Below are 16865 nucleotides of genomic sequence, written 5' to 3' on the forward strand. Positions count from 1 at the left end.
TTGCCTCTTGCACATCCCCGATTTTAATTGGTCCACCATGGCAGCCGTGGCTTCGGCTGCCTCGGTTCTAAGCTCTGGAATTCGTTCTCTAAACCTCTCTGCCTCTCCAATGCTCTCTCCTCCTTTAAGACACTCTTTAAAACCTACCTCTTTGATCAAGCTTTTCGTCACCTGTCCTAATATCTCCTTATATGGCTCAGTGTCAGATTTTGTTTGATACCGGTCCTGTGAAGCACCTTGAGACATTTTACTATGTTAAAGGTGCTATATAAATGCAAGGTGGTGTTGTTTTTGAGTGTGTGTGTGACGGGTCCAGTGTGTGTGTTCTTGCTTGTGATTTTCTTTGCCCTGTGGACCTTTACAATATTTGCTTGGGTGTCTTTGTGTTCATGTATGTGTTTTTGTCGTTTGTGTGTGTATCCTCCTGTCGTGTTTGTACGTGTTTTTTGCCATGTTTGTGCATATTTGCCTCTGTGCTGGGTGTAACTTTGCTGTCTTTTGTATGATAATCACAGCTCTGGTGCGAAGCACACTGTTTAAGGGGTGGGTGGCAGTGTGTTACGAGACAGCCTGTTTGACAGACCCAAGTCTCTCAACATCAGGGAATTGTAAACAATTTTACAACACCAAGTTATAGTCCAGCAATTTTATTTTAAATTCACAAGCTTTCGGAGGCTTCCTCCTTCCTCAGGTAAATGTTCAGGAGCTCCTTGAAGCCTACGCATTTATACATATAGAACAATACATGGTGTTTACAGAATGCCCCTGCAACTGCCCGTTGCCAAGGCAATCACCGTGTTCAGACAGAGAGGTGTCACCTGCAGAACCCCCGAATACACATTCAACAAAAAAAACAAACAGGAAAAAAAAACAGAGAGAGGCAGAAACATCCGGAAGGCAGAGAAAGCCAGCAAATGACCCATTATATTAAAAACAGATAACATTTGTTCGCTGGTGGGGTAACGTGTAGCGAACAAATGTTATCTGTTTTTAATATAATGGGTCATTTGCTGGCTTTCTCTGCCTTCCGGATGTTTCTGCCTCTCTCTTTTTTTTTCCTGTTTGTTTTTTTTGTTGAATGTGTATTCGGGGGTTCTGCAGGTGACACCTCTCTGTCTGAACACGGTGATTGCCTTGGCAACGGGCAGTTGCAGGGGCATTCTGTAAACACCATGTATTGTTCTATATGTATAAATGCGTAGGCTTCAAGGAGCTCCTGAACATTTACCTGAGGAAGGAGGAAGCCTCCGAAAGCTTGTGAATTTAAAATAAAATTGCTGGACTATAACTTGGTGTTGTAAAATTGTTTACAATTGTCAACCCCAGTCCATCACCGGCATCTCCACATCATGAACATCAGGGAAGTGTTAGGAGCAAGATTTATGATCAGAAGAGAGTCACTGATTGCAGACCCATTTAAACACGGGGAGCTTTTTCAGATGCATCCAAATGGGTTGCATTTTTAAACCAAAATGAAAGAGTCTTGCTCCAGCTAAGTGAGTCTTGACAAGTGTGATGCATTGATGGTTCTGATCTCATTCCAAAATCAGAGAACAGTACAGGCATGAGATAAATCATTACCTTAAAACGCTGCAAGACTTCCAAAGCAAGATGGTTAGTCCATGGCTTATTCTGAAAGTATTAATATTTTATTATTCTGTAGCTGGTGCCTTAGTGCAGTGGAAGTTGTGCAATGTCGGTCAAAGGATAATAAAGATGAGTTTGGAGCTTCCCCAATGCCTGGTGTAATACTGAGTCATATAGACCAGAAGGTCCAAGATTCTATTGCTGATCTATATCTCAGCCAGGCTAGCAGTTAAATCACTACAAATACCCTCAGTATCCCTAGGCTAGGGAAGGGTAAAATATCAGCTGATGCTCCCATGCCCATTCCTGGCTGGAAAGTGCATGCGTGTGTATGTTAATTGGCTGAGATTTCTCATGATAGAGTAGCTTGCTGACATTCACTTTCCAGGCTGATGCATGAAAAAGCCTATGGTACCGTATTCCAACTGAAGTCTTCAGGAGAGAATGATGGGGGAGAAAGTCAGAAGGAATATTGGAGGAAGGGAGGTATTGGAATTCAAACTGTGTAGTGATGTAGGATCTTCAGTTCCTACGTCACCATGCTATGTTAAGGGACAATGTATATTATACACAAAAGAGTGGAGCCTAGATTTTCCACTGACCTTTGCCCAATTTTTTTGGTGGATGACAGCAGGAAATGTCACGTAGATCCCTAATATCGGATCTCCGGCCATTTTAGTGCCCACCCTGGTTTCAATTGTCATTTTCCAACAGCTGGTAGAAGTGCCTGCTCGTTTTGAGCAGACACATGCAAAATGAGGCGGTAAGGACGTGGTGATGATTTAAGTGTCAGTTTCCCTAATATCTGCCTCATCTGTGCTCATTTGTATTCACGCTGTTTTATATAGGAGTTTGGGGTTGCCGTAGAGAAAGCGGAAGGGAAGTTAAGGGGCCTCGTTTCGCCATTAACAGGTGCAGTTAAAAGCGTATCATTTTTGGTATTTTTCTTTTTTTAAAAATTCGTTCACGGGATGTGGGCGTTGCTGGCAAGGCCAGCATTTATTGCCCATCCCTAATTGCCCTTGAGAAGGTGGTGGTGAGCCGCCTTCTTGAACCACTGCAGTCTGTGTGGTGAAGGTTCTCCCATAGTGCTGTTAGGAAGGGAGTTCCAGGATTTTGATCCAGAGACGATGAAGGAACGGCGATATATTTCCAAGTCGGGATGGTGTGTGACTTGGAGGGGAACGTGCAGGTGGTGTTGTTCCCATGTGCCTGCTGCTCTTGTCCTTCTAGGTGGTAGAGGTCGTGGATTAGGGAGGTGCTGTCGAAGAAGCCTTGACAAGTTGCTGCAGTGCATCTTGTGGATGGTACACACTGCAGCCACAGTGCGCCGGTGGTGAAGGGGAATGTTTATGGTGGTGGATGGGGTGCCAATCAAGCGGGCTGCTTTGTCCTGGATGGTGTCGAGCTTCTTGAGTGTTGTTGGAGCTGCATGTATCCAGGCAAGTGGAGAGTATTCCATCACACTCCTGACTTGTGCCTTGTAGATGGTAGAAAGGCTTTGGGGAGTCAGGAGGTGAGTCACTCGCCGCAGAATACCCAGCCTCTGATCTGCTCTTGTAGCCACAGTATTTATATGGCTGGTCCAGTTAAGTTTCTGGTCAATGGTGACCCCCAGGATGTTGATGGTGGGGGATTTGGCAATGGTAATACCATTGAATGTCAGGGAGAGGTGGTTAGACTCTCTCTTGTTTGAGATGGTCATTGCCTGGCACTTGTCTGGCGCGAATGCTACTTGCCACATATCAGCCCAAGCCTGGATGTTGTCCAGGTCTTGCTGCATGTGGGCTCGGACTGCTTCATTATCTGAGGGGTTGTGAATGGAACTGAACACTGTGCAATCATCAGCAAACATCCCCATTTCTGACCTTATGATGGAGGGAAGGTCATTGATGAAGCAGCTGAAGATGGTTGGGCCTAGGACACAGCCCTGAGGAACTGCTGCAGCAATGTCCTGGGGCTGAGATGATTGGCCTCCAACAACCACTATCATCTTCCTTTGTGCTAGATATGACTCCAGCTACTGGAGAGTTTTCCCCCTGATTCCCATTGACTTCAATTTTACTAGGGTTCCTTGGAGCCACACTCGGTCAAAGGCTGCCTTGATGTCAAGGGCAGTCACTCTCACCTCACCTCTGGAATTCCGTTCTTTTGTCCATGTTTGGACGAAGGCTGTAATGAGGTCTGGAGCTGAGTGGTCCTTACTATTGTCATCTGTCATCTTCCATTTGTCAAGGGGTTGCTGCTTCAGCCCTCCCCCCCCCCCCCCCCCCATTTCAGACAGGGGTCTTTTCCATTGGGAATGCTGCTCGGAGAAACAGGAGGAGGGGCAATGGAAGAATGCCGGGCTGGTGAGGCTGCAGTGGAGCCACATGGCGCCCAGTCACCAGAATGCCCACACCAGAGCATATAGGCAAAGGCATTTGACTCTGGAGCAGTGTCTGTAGGGGCTTTGTTTTCCAAAGGAACCCATTACAGAGTTATATAACATGCTGTGAGTGGACTTACAGTCACCCCTCCGTCAGTGACTGTTAATGTCGCAATTGACCATAACTTCTACATCAAGAAGATCGCGCATTTAGACACAGACATCAAGTAAAGAAGATCGCGCATTTAGACACAGACATCAAGTACAAGAAGATCGCGCATTTAGACACAGACATCAAGTACCACATCATTCTACATCATAGGGGACATCAGTAACATTAACCACACAGCTGTGCACAGATATATCATAGATGCATTATGCTGTAAGGTTAGCAATTCCATCAGCTTATCCATGGACAACTAGCTACAACCTGATAGGACTGCAATTTTACAGAGTGAAAGGATTCTCCACGGAATCATTTATGACATCCACATGACCATATGTGCATTCAAATGAATGTCCACTTCCCCAGCACTGCCACAGTGCCTTCAATTTAAGGAAACACCACTGTGCCAGCATTGTGGTCCAGAGAGGCAAGTAGCTGGGTGGCTATCTTAGGATATCAAGGCTATCCTCTACAGTCATGGCTGATGACACCAGTGTGCTCCCTGAGGACATCAGTTAAGCAGCGCTATAACGAGGTCCGTTCATCCACTAGAATCGTCATAGAGCACACCACTGGCATGTTGAAGTTGCACTTCAGGTGGTTGGGTCTAGCTGCAATACAGTGCAGCTAAGGTCTCCAGGATTGTGTTGCTGTGCTGCACAACTTCGCCTTACAAAGCAGCATCTCCATGGAGGGCCCAGAGGACAAAGGTAGTCATGGGCATTAAGGGGACCAGGAAGAGCAGCAGAGGCAGTATCTTGGAGACAGAGCTAAGCGATTCCACAACCAATGGATCAGATCAAAGCTCTGCAGTCCTGCCACATCCAGTCGTGAATGGTGGTGGACAATTAAACAACGAACGGGAGGAGGAGGCTCTGCAAACATCCCCATCCTCAATGATGGCGGAGTCCAGCACATGAGTGCAAAAGACAAGGCTGAAGCGATTGCAACCACCTTCAGCCAGAAGTGCCGAGTGGATGATCCATCTCGGCCGCCTCCCGATATCCCCACCATCACAGAAGCCAGTCTTCAGCCAATTCGATTTACTCCACGTGATATCAAGAAACAACTGAGCGCACTGGATACAGCAAAGGCGATGGGCTCGACAACATCCTGGCTACAGTGCTGAAGACTTGTGCTCCAGAATTAAGCCGCGCCCCTAGCCAAACTGTTCCAGTGCAACTACAACACTGGCATCTACCCGACAATGTAGAAAATTGCCCAGGTATGTCCTAGCCACAAAAAGCAGGACAAATCCATTCCAGCCAATTACAGCCCCATCAGTTTACTCTCAATCATCAGCAAAGTGATGGAAGGTGTCGTCGACAGTGCTTTCAAGCAGCACTTACTCACCAACAACCTGCTCACCGATGCTCAGCTTGGGTTCTGCCAGGACCACTTGGCTCCAGACCTCATTACAGCCTTCGTCCAAACATGGACAAAAGAACTGAATTCCAGAGGTGAGGTGAGAGTGACTGCCCTTGACATCAAGGCAGCATTCGATAGAGTGTGGCACCAAGGATCCTTAGTAAAATTGAAGTCAATGAGAATCGGGGAAAATTCTCCAGTGGCTGGAGTCATACCTAGAACAACGGAAGATGGTAGTGGTTGTTGGAGGCCAATCATCTCAGCCCCAGGACATTGCTGCAGCAGTTCCTCAGGGTTGTGTCCTAGGCCCAACCATCTTAGCTGCTTCATCAATGACCTTCCCTCCATCATAAGGTCAGAAATGGGGATGTTCGCTGATGATTGCACAGCGTTCAGTTCCATTCGCAACCCCTCAGATAATGAAGCAGTCCGTGCCCGCATGCAGCAAGACCTGGACAATGTCCAATATTGAACTGATAAGTGGCAAGTAACAATCGCACCAGACAAGTGCCAGGCAATGACCATCTCAAACAAGAGAGAGTCTAACAACCTCCCCACGACATTCAACGGCCGAATCCCCCACCATCAACATCCTGGGGGTCACCATTGACCAGAAACTTAACTGGACCAGCCATATAAATATTGTGGCTACAAGAGCAGGTCAGAGTCTGGGTATTCTGCGGCGAGTGACTCACCTCCTGACTCCCCAAAGCCTTTCCACCATCTACAAGTCACAAGTCAGGAGCGTGATGGAATACTCTCCACTTGCCTGGATGAGTGCAGCTCCAACAACACTCAAGAAGCTCGACACCATCCAGGACAAAGCAGCCCTCTTGATTGGCACCCCATCCACCACCCTAAACGTTCACTCCCTTCACCACTGGCGCACCATGGCTGCAGTGTGTACCATCCACAGGATGCACTGCAGCAACTTGCCAAGGCTTCTTTGACCTGCACGTTCCCCTCCAAGTCACACACCATCTCGATTTGGAAATATATCGCCATTCCTTCATCGTCGTGTGTCAAAATCCTGGAACTCCCTTGCTAAGAGCACTGTGGGAGAACCTTCACCACACGGACTGCAGCGGTTCAAGAAGGCGGCTCACCACCACCTTCTCTAGGGCAATTAGTGATGGATAATAAATGCTGACCTCGCCAGCGACGCCCACATCCCATGAGCGAATAAAAAAAAGTCGTGGAGGATAGCCCATTTCTGGCTGCAAGGGACATATGTTCCACACTGACAAAGGAGACCTTCACCAGTTCTGGCTACTGCATTAGTATTCCTGTGTACATCTTCCCCCTTCCCACCACCATCTCCACATTCTTCTCTGTGTGCATAAACTTGCACAGCTCTGGTTGGTGCCAATTGATGAAAGCAATTTCCAAACCTTGCCAAAGATGTTACTTTAGTGCAACCGTCTCTTTAATGAGAAGCCGTATTGCGTATGTGCCCAATGCTTCTTATCATCCCTTGGTGCCAGTGTGAGATGTTTGAACTCTTCAATGCTACCCTTGTGCTTCTCCTTGGTGCTGTCACAGTAATTCCAATAAGAACCTTTTGGGACTGAATGGCCCTCTCACGGCACCCGAGTCCTGCGATGGTGCAATTGCAGGCTGCATCTCTTGTGCTGCAGCCTGAGCCTGTGTCCTTTTGGCCACATATGCCAAAGGTTTGTGGGGGGACCTGTATGTCGGGCCATTCTGAGAGACAGCAGCGTCACAGATGGCCATTCTTGCCTTGCCAGTGGTACTCGGCAATGCCTCCTCATGACTACATATCAAGTGGAAAGCAGCACCAAAGAGAGCAGCGAGATACTATCAAATGCTTGTCTCCAACCCAGCCGTAATTGCTTAGATTCCAATCTGGCACCCCAAGCTTTAATGGCAGCAGCCTGAATATCCATAGAAGAAGAAGCACAGACTGCTCTTTGGGCCTCCACTGTAGACGTCCCTGGAGCTGCCACATGCTGCAGGGTAGACTGCAATGCCATGACGCGATCCACCGTAACATGGAGCTAGTGGACACCTCCAAACACTCTGCCATCGCTGCACACTGTCTGACATGGTCCTCAGTGCCTCCACATAGGAATTATTTAATTCTCTGCATCCTTCTTTTAAAAACAGGACCCAGGAGATCTGGCTCCCTAAGCTCTTCAGTCAAGGGACAACATCTCCTGATCCTCCGTTAGCATCATGTGCTACTGGCCTCACTCGTGCTGTGTTTGTAAGCGAGTTCCCTCCCCTCTGGCTCACCTACTAATTCCCCTGTAGTGGATTTCTCTGGGCTGGTGCTCGGGAGGGCCCGGTGCACTGAAAGGAGGAAGTGAGATTAAAATGGGTTGCTGAGAAGAAGAGTTCACTTGTCACTTTCAGTAGGAGAGATGGAAGTGTTTCATGATCTGGTTTGCTGAAATGTAATGTGAGGTAAAGTAGGAAGAGAAGCAGAAATTCATGATGATCTGCCCTCCTATTCCCCATCTCAAACTCCCAGCTTGGCCTCCCCTCCCCCAGGATCTGAAGTGTTTCCTCTGTATCGGGGATTAGGTGGTGCTCCCACTTCTCTCTCGTGTTGTAGGTTGTTCATCCTTGAAAAACAATGCCAAGCATAAGAATTACTGTTGATAACCATGGACTTCAAGGGTTAAGTTACGAGGAGAGATTACACAAATTGGGGTTGTATTCTCTGGAGTTTTGAAGGTTAAGGGGTGATCTGATCGAAGTTTATAAGATATTAGGGGGAACAGATATGGTGGATAGAGAGAAACTATTTCCGCTGTTTGGGGATTTTAGGAGTAGGGGGCACAGTCTAAAAATTAGAGCCAGACCTTTCAGGAGCGAGATTAGAAAACATTTCTACACACAAAGGGTTGTAGAAGTTTGGAACTCTCTTCCGCAAACGGCAATTGATACTAGCTCAATTGCAAAATTTAAATCTGAGATGGCAACCAAAGGTATTAAGGGATATGGGCCAAAGGCAGGTATATGGAGTTAGATCACAGATCAGCCATGATCTTATCAAATGGCGGAGCAGGCACGAGGGGCTGAGTGGCCTACTCCTGTTCCTATGTTCCTATGTTCCAATATAGTAAAACCCAGGTGTCAGCAGGCAGCCTGCAATGGGGATGATGACAAGTGCTTGCACAAAGCAATTAGATTCGATGTGGGGTATTTAGTAAGGCAGAGAGTAAAGAGACACTTCCAGGTAAAGGCTGTTCTGAAGTTGGGGCTGTGTATAGTGAGCTTTACTCTGTATCTAACCCGTGCTGTAACTGACCTGAGGGTGTGTGATGGGACAGTGTTGATACTGACTCTGGATGTCTGAAATGGAAAGTGCTCTGTTTCCAGTAATAACATTGCTCACAAATATAAACAGAAAATGCTAGAAACACTCACCAATCAGGCAGCATGTGTGGAGAGAGGAAGGTAGGGTTAACTTTTCAGGTTTACATAATTGCTCAATCCGATGAGCGAAATTTCACACTAAAAAGTTCAAAATAATTGTACCACAAAACTGGGATGGAACAAGAGTTGGTGGTGTAAGGCAGGAGCACTGTGCAAACTTGGCATTCCCAGCATTGGTCATCTTCATGAGCATAAAATTCACAAAAAATAAAATTAGGAAGCCTGAAGGAATGAAATTCCCTTGTATCTAATTATTACAATGTCAGCTTGGGCAAGTTGAGAGAATTATCATGCCCCTGAGTCAGAACGTTGTGTTCAAGCCCCACTCCCGGACTTCAGCAGTTATAATCTTGAGGCTGATAGCCCAGTGCAGTACTGATCACCACATTTTCAGAGATGCCGCCCTGAAGGTGAGATTTTAAACCAAGACCTAGTGATTCAGGTGGATGTAAAATATCCCATGCTGCTGTTCAAAGAAGAGCAGGGAGTTCTTCCGATCCTCTGGCCAACATTTCTCCCTCAACCAATGCGATTCAAAATAGATTAAGTGATCATTCACCTCGTTGCTGTTTGTGGGACATTGCTGTGCAAAATGGCTGCTGCGTGCACTTACGTAGTCACATTAACTGTATTTCTGATTAATTCATTGTATGAGAAGCACTTCTCAACTTCCTGAGAGATCTGATTAGGCGCTATGTTAATGAAAGGTTTTCTTTACATTAAAACATTGCCACCCAGTGAAAATGACCCATTTTCCAGCAATTCAACACATACAGGAAAAGGAGAACAAACCACAGAGAAACTGTTTCTTCAAAGTATCTACCCATCACTGTGACATGCACATAATACTGTGAACAGAGGGGAATTAGCTGTTCCTGGTTATTTTATATCCCATTGCCTGGGATTTAGTATCTCAGATGCCGCCATGTGAAGTTTTTCAGTCTTGTTTGGAATGTTTGCCGCAGAAATGACCTCAGCTTGTAACTTTGTCCTCATTTTTATTTACGATTCTAGCTGCCCAGAGTGGCGAGAGGCTTTGTGCCTTCAGAGACTCGTTCCCCCGCTCTGAGGAGCATGGCATCAGCGAGGATCGCATCAACCGGGACAATGGCACAGTGCTGTGCGAGACGGGAAGTCAGTGCTACGGACTGTGGGAGAAGATGAGGGATGGAGGAGTCCGCATGATGAAACAAGGTGAGCAGTTCTCCAGGACCTGGGCACTTTCTTCTGTTCAGTGCACAACACCTTGTGTGAAAGCTGCACACAGAGTAGGACGGAGTTAAGTGCCTCATTTGTTTGTTGTGTCGCCCCAGTTTGTGCATGTGGGTCAGAGCTGCGGTTTGTCCCTGTGCAGGGTGAATGAACTGTGGGACACCGCTCCCCCTCCCCGTCTGTTTTCATTCAGGTGCCAGTTGCACTGGGCTCCACTGAGCGGTGTAATTTCCTACCTCGGGTCCGGTGACGTCGCCCCCACCGCCGCAGAGAGCTGGGACCCCCTGGTGTGTCGGGAACAATCGAGGCCCAATACGTTTTAACACTGGTGCATCTCTCCATCTCTCCTACTATCTCTGCAAGTTGTTTTGTGTTAATGGAGGTGCAGTCTATTGATGCTGCTTAGCAAATGTGAAAATGCTCTTTATTCAGTACAGTTTAAATCTCTCACTGAGCAATATGGACTCTTACTGAGTAGTACCTCTGCATTAGTTTGGAACGGCCTCTCCCCCACTGGCAGACTTCATGGGAGAGGCAGATTAGGGAAACAAAGTGAGTGCCTCACATGCTTACCAATATGCTCTCCCAAAATTCTGATGATAGCCCTGAAAGAACTAAGTTGTACTCATGTGCAGAACAAACTGCAGTGCAGTGGCATTGCAGCTCTATCCACACAAGACAGCAATGTGGTGACACTGCGCTCTATAGCTGTGTGATGTTGCCACGGGCTCTCTGAATGGGAGCTCCCAGAGCACAAACACAAGAGCTACTGCAGTGGGCTTATTTTACCCAATGTCAGCAGTAAGCGTGTCCAAGTAGAGCAAGGTTAGATGTAGAATAAAGATCCCTCAATGTGCCTTAGCCCCAAATGACAGTGGTTACCATAGCAGCATGACATCCTGTGACCACTCTGAGAGATTGCTGATTAGCGCCAAAGTAAGGCAGTTGGTCCTCCAGGAACTGGGTTGTGATGGCCGAGTCTCTTCTCACATAGGACCATGGCAGTCAGCAGACAATGGAGATGTTCATCCCCTCAGTTTGGGCTTCATTTGATTCAAGTCCCAGAGGTGAAAGGCCACTGACTAACCCATTGCATCTCACAGGCCTATTAGAGGCTTGGAAACAGGTTATTCTGTTGACTTCTTAACCAAAGAGAGTAAGCTGGCATGGGGAGACACGAGAAAAGAAAAGGGCAGGGACTATCTTAAGAAGTATAAAAAGCAAAGAACAAATTTGTCCAGCAACCCCCTCCTCACATCCACAGGGTTGGTGTAGTCTGGGTTGGCCACTCCTTTCACTTCCTCTATGTGAGGTGTGGGGGAAGCAATCTGTAAACCTTATTGAAGCATCCACTTCACACCACTTTGCGACACCATAAGCTGATGTTCCAATTCTGTGCATCACGCTGCGATATATATTTTAATATTCCACAGTTTATAGTGAAAGGCAGGGTGGTACTAAGACATACAGATCAAAGTTCCCAGGTTCGGTCCTTGGTCTCTGCTGAGCCAGCTGATTTCAGTCTAGGCAGTGGTAGGATGCTGCAGTTGGCCTTAGCAATCCTGGAAAATCAGCCGGGGTTTCCACTCCACATCTCTGCTCAGCGACTCCTAGAAAAGTCACTGGTGCGAACACCAGAAGAGGACTGGATCGGGCTCAGCGGTGATCTGCTCTACAGTCTGATAGCTTGGCTGTTATCCAGCTCAAAATGCTGTCTTCAGACACAACTCAAGTTTGGAAGGACAGAATCCGTAATTATACTGCTGGGTATTTTCTTACATAGTATTAACATTTCACATAGCTAGCACTGTGTTTTGCTGAAATCCAAGCGATAATACGACATGGTACTGAGCATGTATATAGCTCACTCTTTAATCAGGTTGACCTTTGATTCTTATTTGATTCAAATGAGTAGCCCATTATAAACGGGACTCCAGACTCTTAACATGCTGATCAAGCGGCTCCTAGCAGCATCTCAGGCCTACATTCCTCTTTCTGTTTCTTCATTGAAGGCTGCTGGGCGCACGTCGGGGACAAGGAGGAGTGCTACTCGCCAGAGTGTGTTGTAACGAACCACAGACAGAACGGGACTTACCGCTTCTGCTGCTGTAGTACTGACATGTGCAATGTCAACTTCACCGAGAACTTCGTCCCGCTGCCCGACCCGACGGAATCAGTACCACGCAGTAAGTGTCTTTTTCTACCTGCTGGCTTGATGGGGTGGGGAGGCTGCGTGGGTCTGAGAAGGTGGACAGTGAGAAGAATCCTTACTTTGTCCTTGAGAAACTTGGGCAATTCTTCTTTTAAATCAAGAAACCAAAAGGCCCATAGTGCAGGACAAGAGTAAAAGAGATCGGCTAAGTCAGGGAGTAGTGTTCAGGTGATGCTAAGCTTGAGTTTTAAAAATGCGTAGATTGTAGGAGGAGTAGAAGACCCAAGGAGGTAAGGAGTTCGGTGGTTTTGAAGTTGTGGGAAAAAATGAGTTTGAAAATGAATACGCAGTGAGGATGCAGGGAGGAGGAAGAGCCCATGGGATGGCGTATTCAAGTTTAGGATTAAGAGAAATAACAGAAAAGTTTGGAAGACCACTGATCACAATAGCATCAATAAAATACTGAGAGATGAGAAAGATTGCGATGGACAAAAGCATGGACACAGCATTCTGTGGATGCTGGATGTCTGAAATAAAAATAGAAAATGCTGGAAACACTCAGCAAATCAGGCAGAATGTTTCATTTTACCTTGATGGATTACAGCTTGCGTCACGTAATGGCTGTGTAGTAGTATGTTTTCTTTGCAGTGGTTCGCCAGTTATCAGTTGTCGTCAGGTTAACACTGTACTGCTACCAATATAGGGTACCCGCTTTGGGTGGGAGTCTACCAGAATGGGCAGTTGGTCTCCTGAGTGCTGCTGCTGGCTACTTGGGAGAAATGATCCTTGCATGCGCATGTGCTGTACCCTAGCTGTCGTGGCTTGCAACCAAACCACGTTGTCTGGGCCCTGCTGGGGTCTCCGCTATTTGGAAAAACAGCTTTATTGCCGGTTATGATAATGACGGTACAGGGGCCAATGAAAATCGCCTGGAAACTTCTTAAGTCCTGAGAGAGCAACTGGAGAAGGGAATGAGAGAGAAACACAAACTGGAGGAGGAAATGAGGGAGAAACACAAACTGGGGGAGGGAGGGAAGAGAGAAACACAAACTGGGGGAGGGAGAAAGAGAGAAACACAAATTGGGGGAAGGAGGAAGAGTGATACACAAACGGGGGTAGGGGGGAGGGAGAGAGGAACACAAACAGGGGTGGGGGGAGAGAGAAACATAAATTGAGGAATGGAGAGAGAGAAACACAAATTGAGGGAGGGAGAGAGAAACACAAATTGAGGGAGGGAGGGAGAGAGAAACACAAATTGAGGGAGGGAGGGAGAGAGAAACACAAATTGAGGGAGGGAGGGAGAGAGAAACACAAATTGAGGGAGGGAGGGAGAGAGAAACACAAATTGAGGGAGAGAGGAACATCAGTTGAGGGAGGGAGGGAGAGAGGAACATCAGTTGAGGGAGGGAGGGAGAGAGGAACATCAGTTGAGGGAGGGAGGGAGAGAGGAACATCAGTTGAGGGAGGGAGAGAGGAACATCAGTTGAGGGAGGGAGGGAGAGAGGAACATCAGTTGAGGGAGGGAGGGAGAGAGGAACATCAGTTGAGGGAGGGAGGGAGAGAGGAACATCAGTTGAGGGAGGGAGGGAGAGAGGAACATCAGTTGAGGGAGGGAGGGAGAGAGGAACATCAGTTGAGGGAGGGAGGGAGAGAGGAACATCAGTTGAGGGAGGGAGGGAGAGAGGAACATCAGTTGAGGGAGGGAGGGAGAGAGGAACATCAGTTGAGGGAGGGAGAGAGAGAGAGAGAGGAACATCAGTTGAGGGAGGGTGGGAGGAACATCAGTTGAGGGAGGGAGGAAAAGAGGAACATCAGTTGAGGGAGGGAGGGAGAGAGGAACATCAGTTGAGGGAGGGAGGGAGAGAGGAACATGAGTGGAGGGAGGGAGAGAAGAACATCAGTTGAGGGAGGGAGGGAGAGAGGAACATCAGTTGAGGGAGGGAGGGAGAGAGGAACATCAGTTGAGGGAGGGAGGGAGAGAGAGAGGAACATCAGTTGAGGGAGGGAGGGAGAGTGATACACCAACTGGGGGGAGGGAGGGGGGAGGGAGGGAGAGAAACACTGGGGGAGGGAGGGGAGCTTGTGTCAGCCTGTGATGTGCGATGTTGTATAATGTTTTATTATGGGAGTCAGGCAGCTTTTGTGATGCTCCCTGAGGACTGAGCCTCACCTCCCTGAAGCTGGGCTTTAACGATGGGGTGTGGGAGTCAGTGAATTGAATTAGGTTTGGTTTTAGTTCTATTTAACTTGCTGTGTATTGTAAAATGTCATAAAATTGTATGAAAACTTTAGTTACTTACATGGACTATGTTTTTTTTGAATCAGTGGTAGTTACCTGATGTTTCTCATTGTGGTTGATACTGCAGAGACATCACAGAAGTAGTTTTTATTTAAACATTAATTATCCTTAAACCTTTCTATTCTTTTGTGTTCTTTGATTTATAAATTATGTTATTCATCTCACTATAAAACAAAATGTCAAATATTTTATTCGGTGCTTGGTGATAGTGAAACACTCAACGGGTAAATGTCACATGATCAAATGATGTGATTCAGTGTCACATGACCGGTGTCATGTGATTGACTGCCATGTGATCAAATGTCACATGATCAAATCTCCAGGAATATGTCAAACCAGAGTTGGCAACCCTAATACCAATATGCTGCATGTTGTGTCATTCATACTGTAGGCTGCATGTGAATGAAAGGATGTGCAAACTCCCATCTGAAGGCCAATACAGCAGTTATAATAAGTGGGCTCTCAACCTGGCCAGATCTTTCCTCTTCCTCTCCTACCACCTCCACTGGCTCGTCCTCATTTGTGAGTGGTTAATTACTTCAAGCTCATTCTCCTGGGTACTCGTATCTATGCTGGTGCTTGGGGCAAGTGGAAAGCTTGTCACAACCTGCTGTGAAGTGCCCTGGTCTGTGGTGCTACTTTCTCTGGCCTCTTCATCTTGGGAAGAGCCTACAGGAAGAGAAAGGGAAGATGATTTACAGTGCATCCCCCAGACACCGCCTTCAAACAGCAGGTAGATCATATAGAAACAGAGAGGAAGAACTTGTCATTATACAGCGCCTTTCACAACCTCAGGATGTCCCAAAGTGATTCACAGCCAATGAAGTACTTTTTTTTTTTAAGTATAGACACTGTTGTGATGTAGGAAAACACGGCAACCAATTTGCACAGCAAAATCCAACAAACAACAATGAGATAAATGACTTGATAATCAGTTTGTGATGTTGGTTGAGGGATAAATGTTGGCAATGACATCAAGAGAACTCCCCTGCTCTTCTTTGAATAGTGCCATGAGACTGTTCATATCTGTCTGAGAGGAAAAACAGAGCCTTGGTTTGACATCTGTGACAGTGCAGCACTCTGTCAGTACTGCACTCAACCCGCAGTGCCTTTTGGTGATGGTATGTCATCCCACTTGAACCTGAATCTTAATGTAATATGCCAGTTTCAATAGGTAGTTCCCCATTAGCAGCATGTTTGCCATCCCCAACATTGAGGTCACCAGACTTTATTGTAAATCGGTACATAACACAGACAGTAACCTTGGAATTGATGGAAAGCAAAATCTGGTCTCGGTTTCAACATGGTGAATATCCCACATTCAAAACACTGACTGATAACATTCATTCACTGTCATCAAAACAGTCAGCCTAGATCGTGTGCTCAAGTCGCTGGAGTGGGGCTTGAACCCTGACCTTCTGACTCAGAGGTGAGAGTGCTACCACTGAGCCAAGGCTGACACTTCTGACGTTTTGTGTGTTGTGCATCTTCCTTGCAGATGTTGCTTTAGCCGCGCTAGGGGTTCTCTGAGCACATTGGGCCTGTGGTGGGTCTCAGGCGTCTGCAGCCAGTAATATGGCACAACAGGCGCCAGCTGTCATATTAGTGGCATTTTATGTTCATCAAGGTGATTTCACACAATGAATGCTTCAAACATTTTCAGTTATGATGTAGCATGATTAGATACACATTAAAGCTCCCTTTGTACTGTCTCAATCACTAGCTTTAGCCCCAGCCCCGGCCTCAGAAGATCAGACACTACTGCACCAATGTGTCATTTTTCTAGTTCCATTCCTGTTTTCCCACACCAGCCATCCTAATCTCCTCAGAGAGATTGCCAATTTAGTGCCAGTATGTGCTAATTTGGAACCTATTCTGCTCTGGGAACCCAGGCCCTCAACAAACCAGAATAAAACTGCCAAACATATTGTACAAAAGGACCCTCACAGCCGAGAAGAAGAGGAAACTTCCATTTGAACCCTCCTTTAATTGTTAGATTATTTGTGAGAGTAGGAGCCCAGTTATTTCTTTGCGTCTCCCTACCTTTCCTAGGCCTCACATCACCTGATGCCTAGAGGGCACTCCTGCTCCCAGAACTCTGGCAAATGCCTTCAACCGTGACACTACACAGCTTGCAACCCAGTACTTGAGATTTGCCACAGTAACCGAGACAGTCTCTGTCTCTCTCTCTTTGGCACACTCACTCACTCTCCCTCTCCCACTGGCACTCTGTCTCTCTCTCTCTCTGTCACTCTGTCTCTCTCTCTGTCACTCCCTCTCTCTCTCTCTGTCTCTCTCTGTCACTCTG

The 16865-nt window shown here is 46.9% G+C and overlaps 1 protein-coding gene across 1 annotated transcript in view; it reads left to right on the forward strand.

Annotated features, from left to right (window-relative positions):
• Window positions 1-1979: 1979 nt before the first annotated feature.
• Window positions 1980-16865, forward strand: part of bmpr2b (bone morphogenetic protein receptor, type II b (serine/threonine kinase)) — a 156315-nt gene continuing 141429 nt past the window's right edge. Inside the window, exons 1-3 of the mRNA XM_067988231.1 lie at window positions 1980-2073; window positions 9909-10088; window positions 12119-12292. Coding sequence (XP_067844332.1) covers window positions 1980-2073; window positions 9909-10088; window positions 12119-12292 — 448 coding nt within the window. The remainder of the gene's footprint in view (window positions 2074-9908; window positions 10089-12118; window positions 12293-16865) is intronic.

Source organism: Heptranchias perlo, chromosome 7 (genome assembly GCF_035084215.1).
Source record: "Heptranchias perlo isolate sHepPer1 chromosome 7, sHepPer1.hap1, whole genome shotgun sequence".
Lineage (NCBI taxonomy): Eukaryota > Metazoa > Chordata > Chondrichthyes > Hexanchiformes > Hexanchidae > Heptranchias > Heptranchias perlo.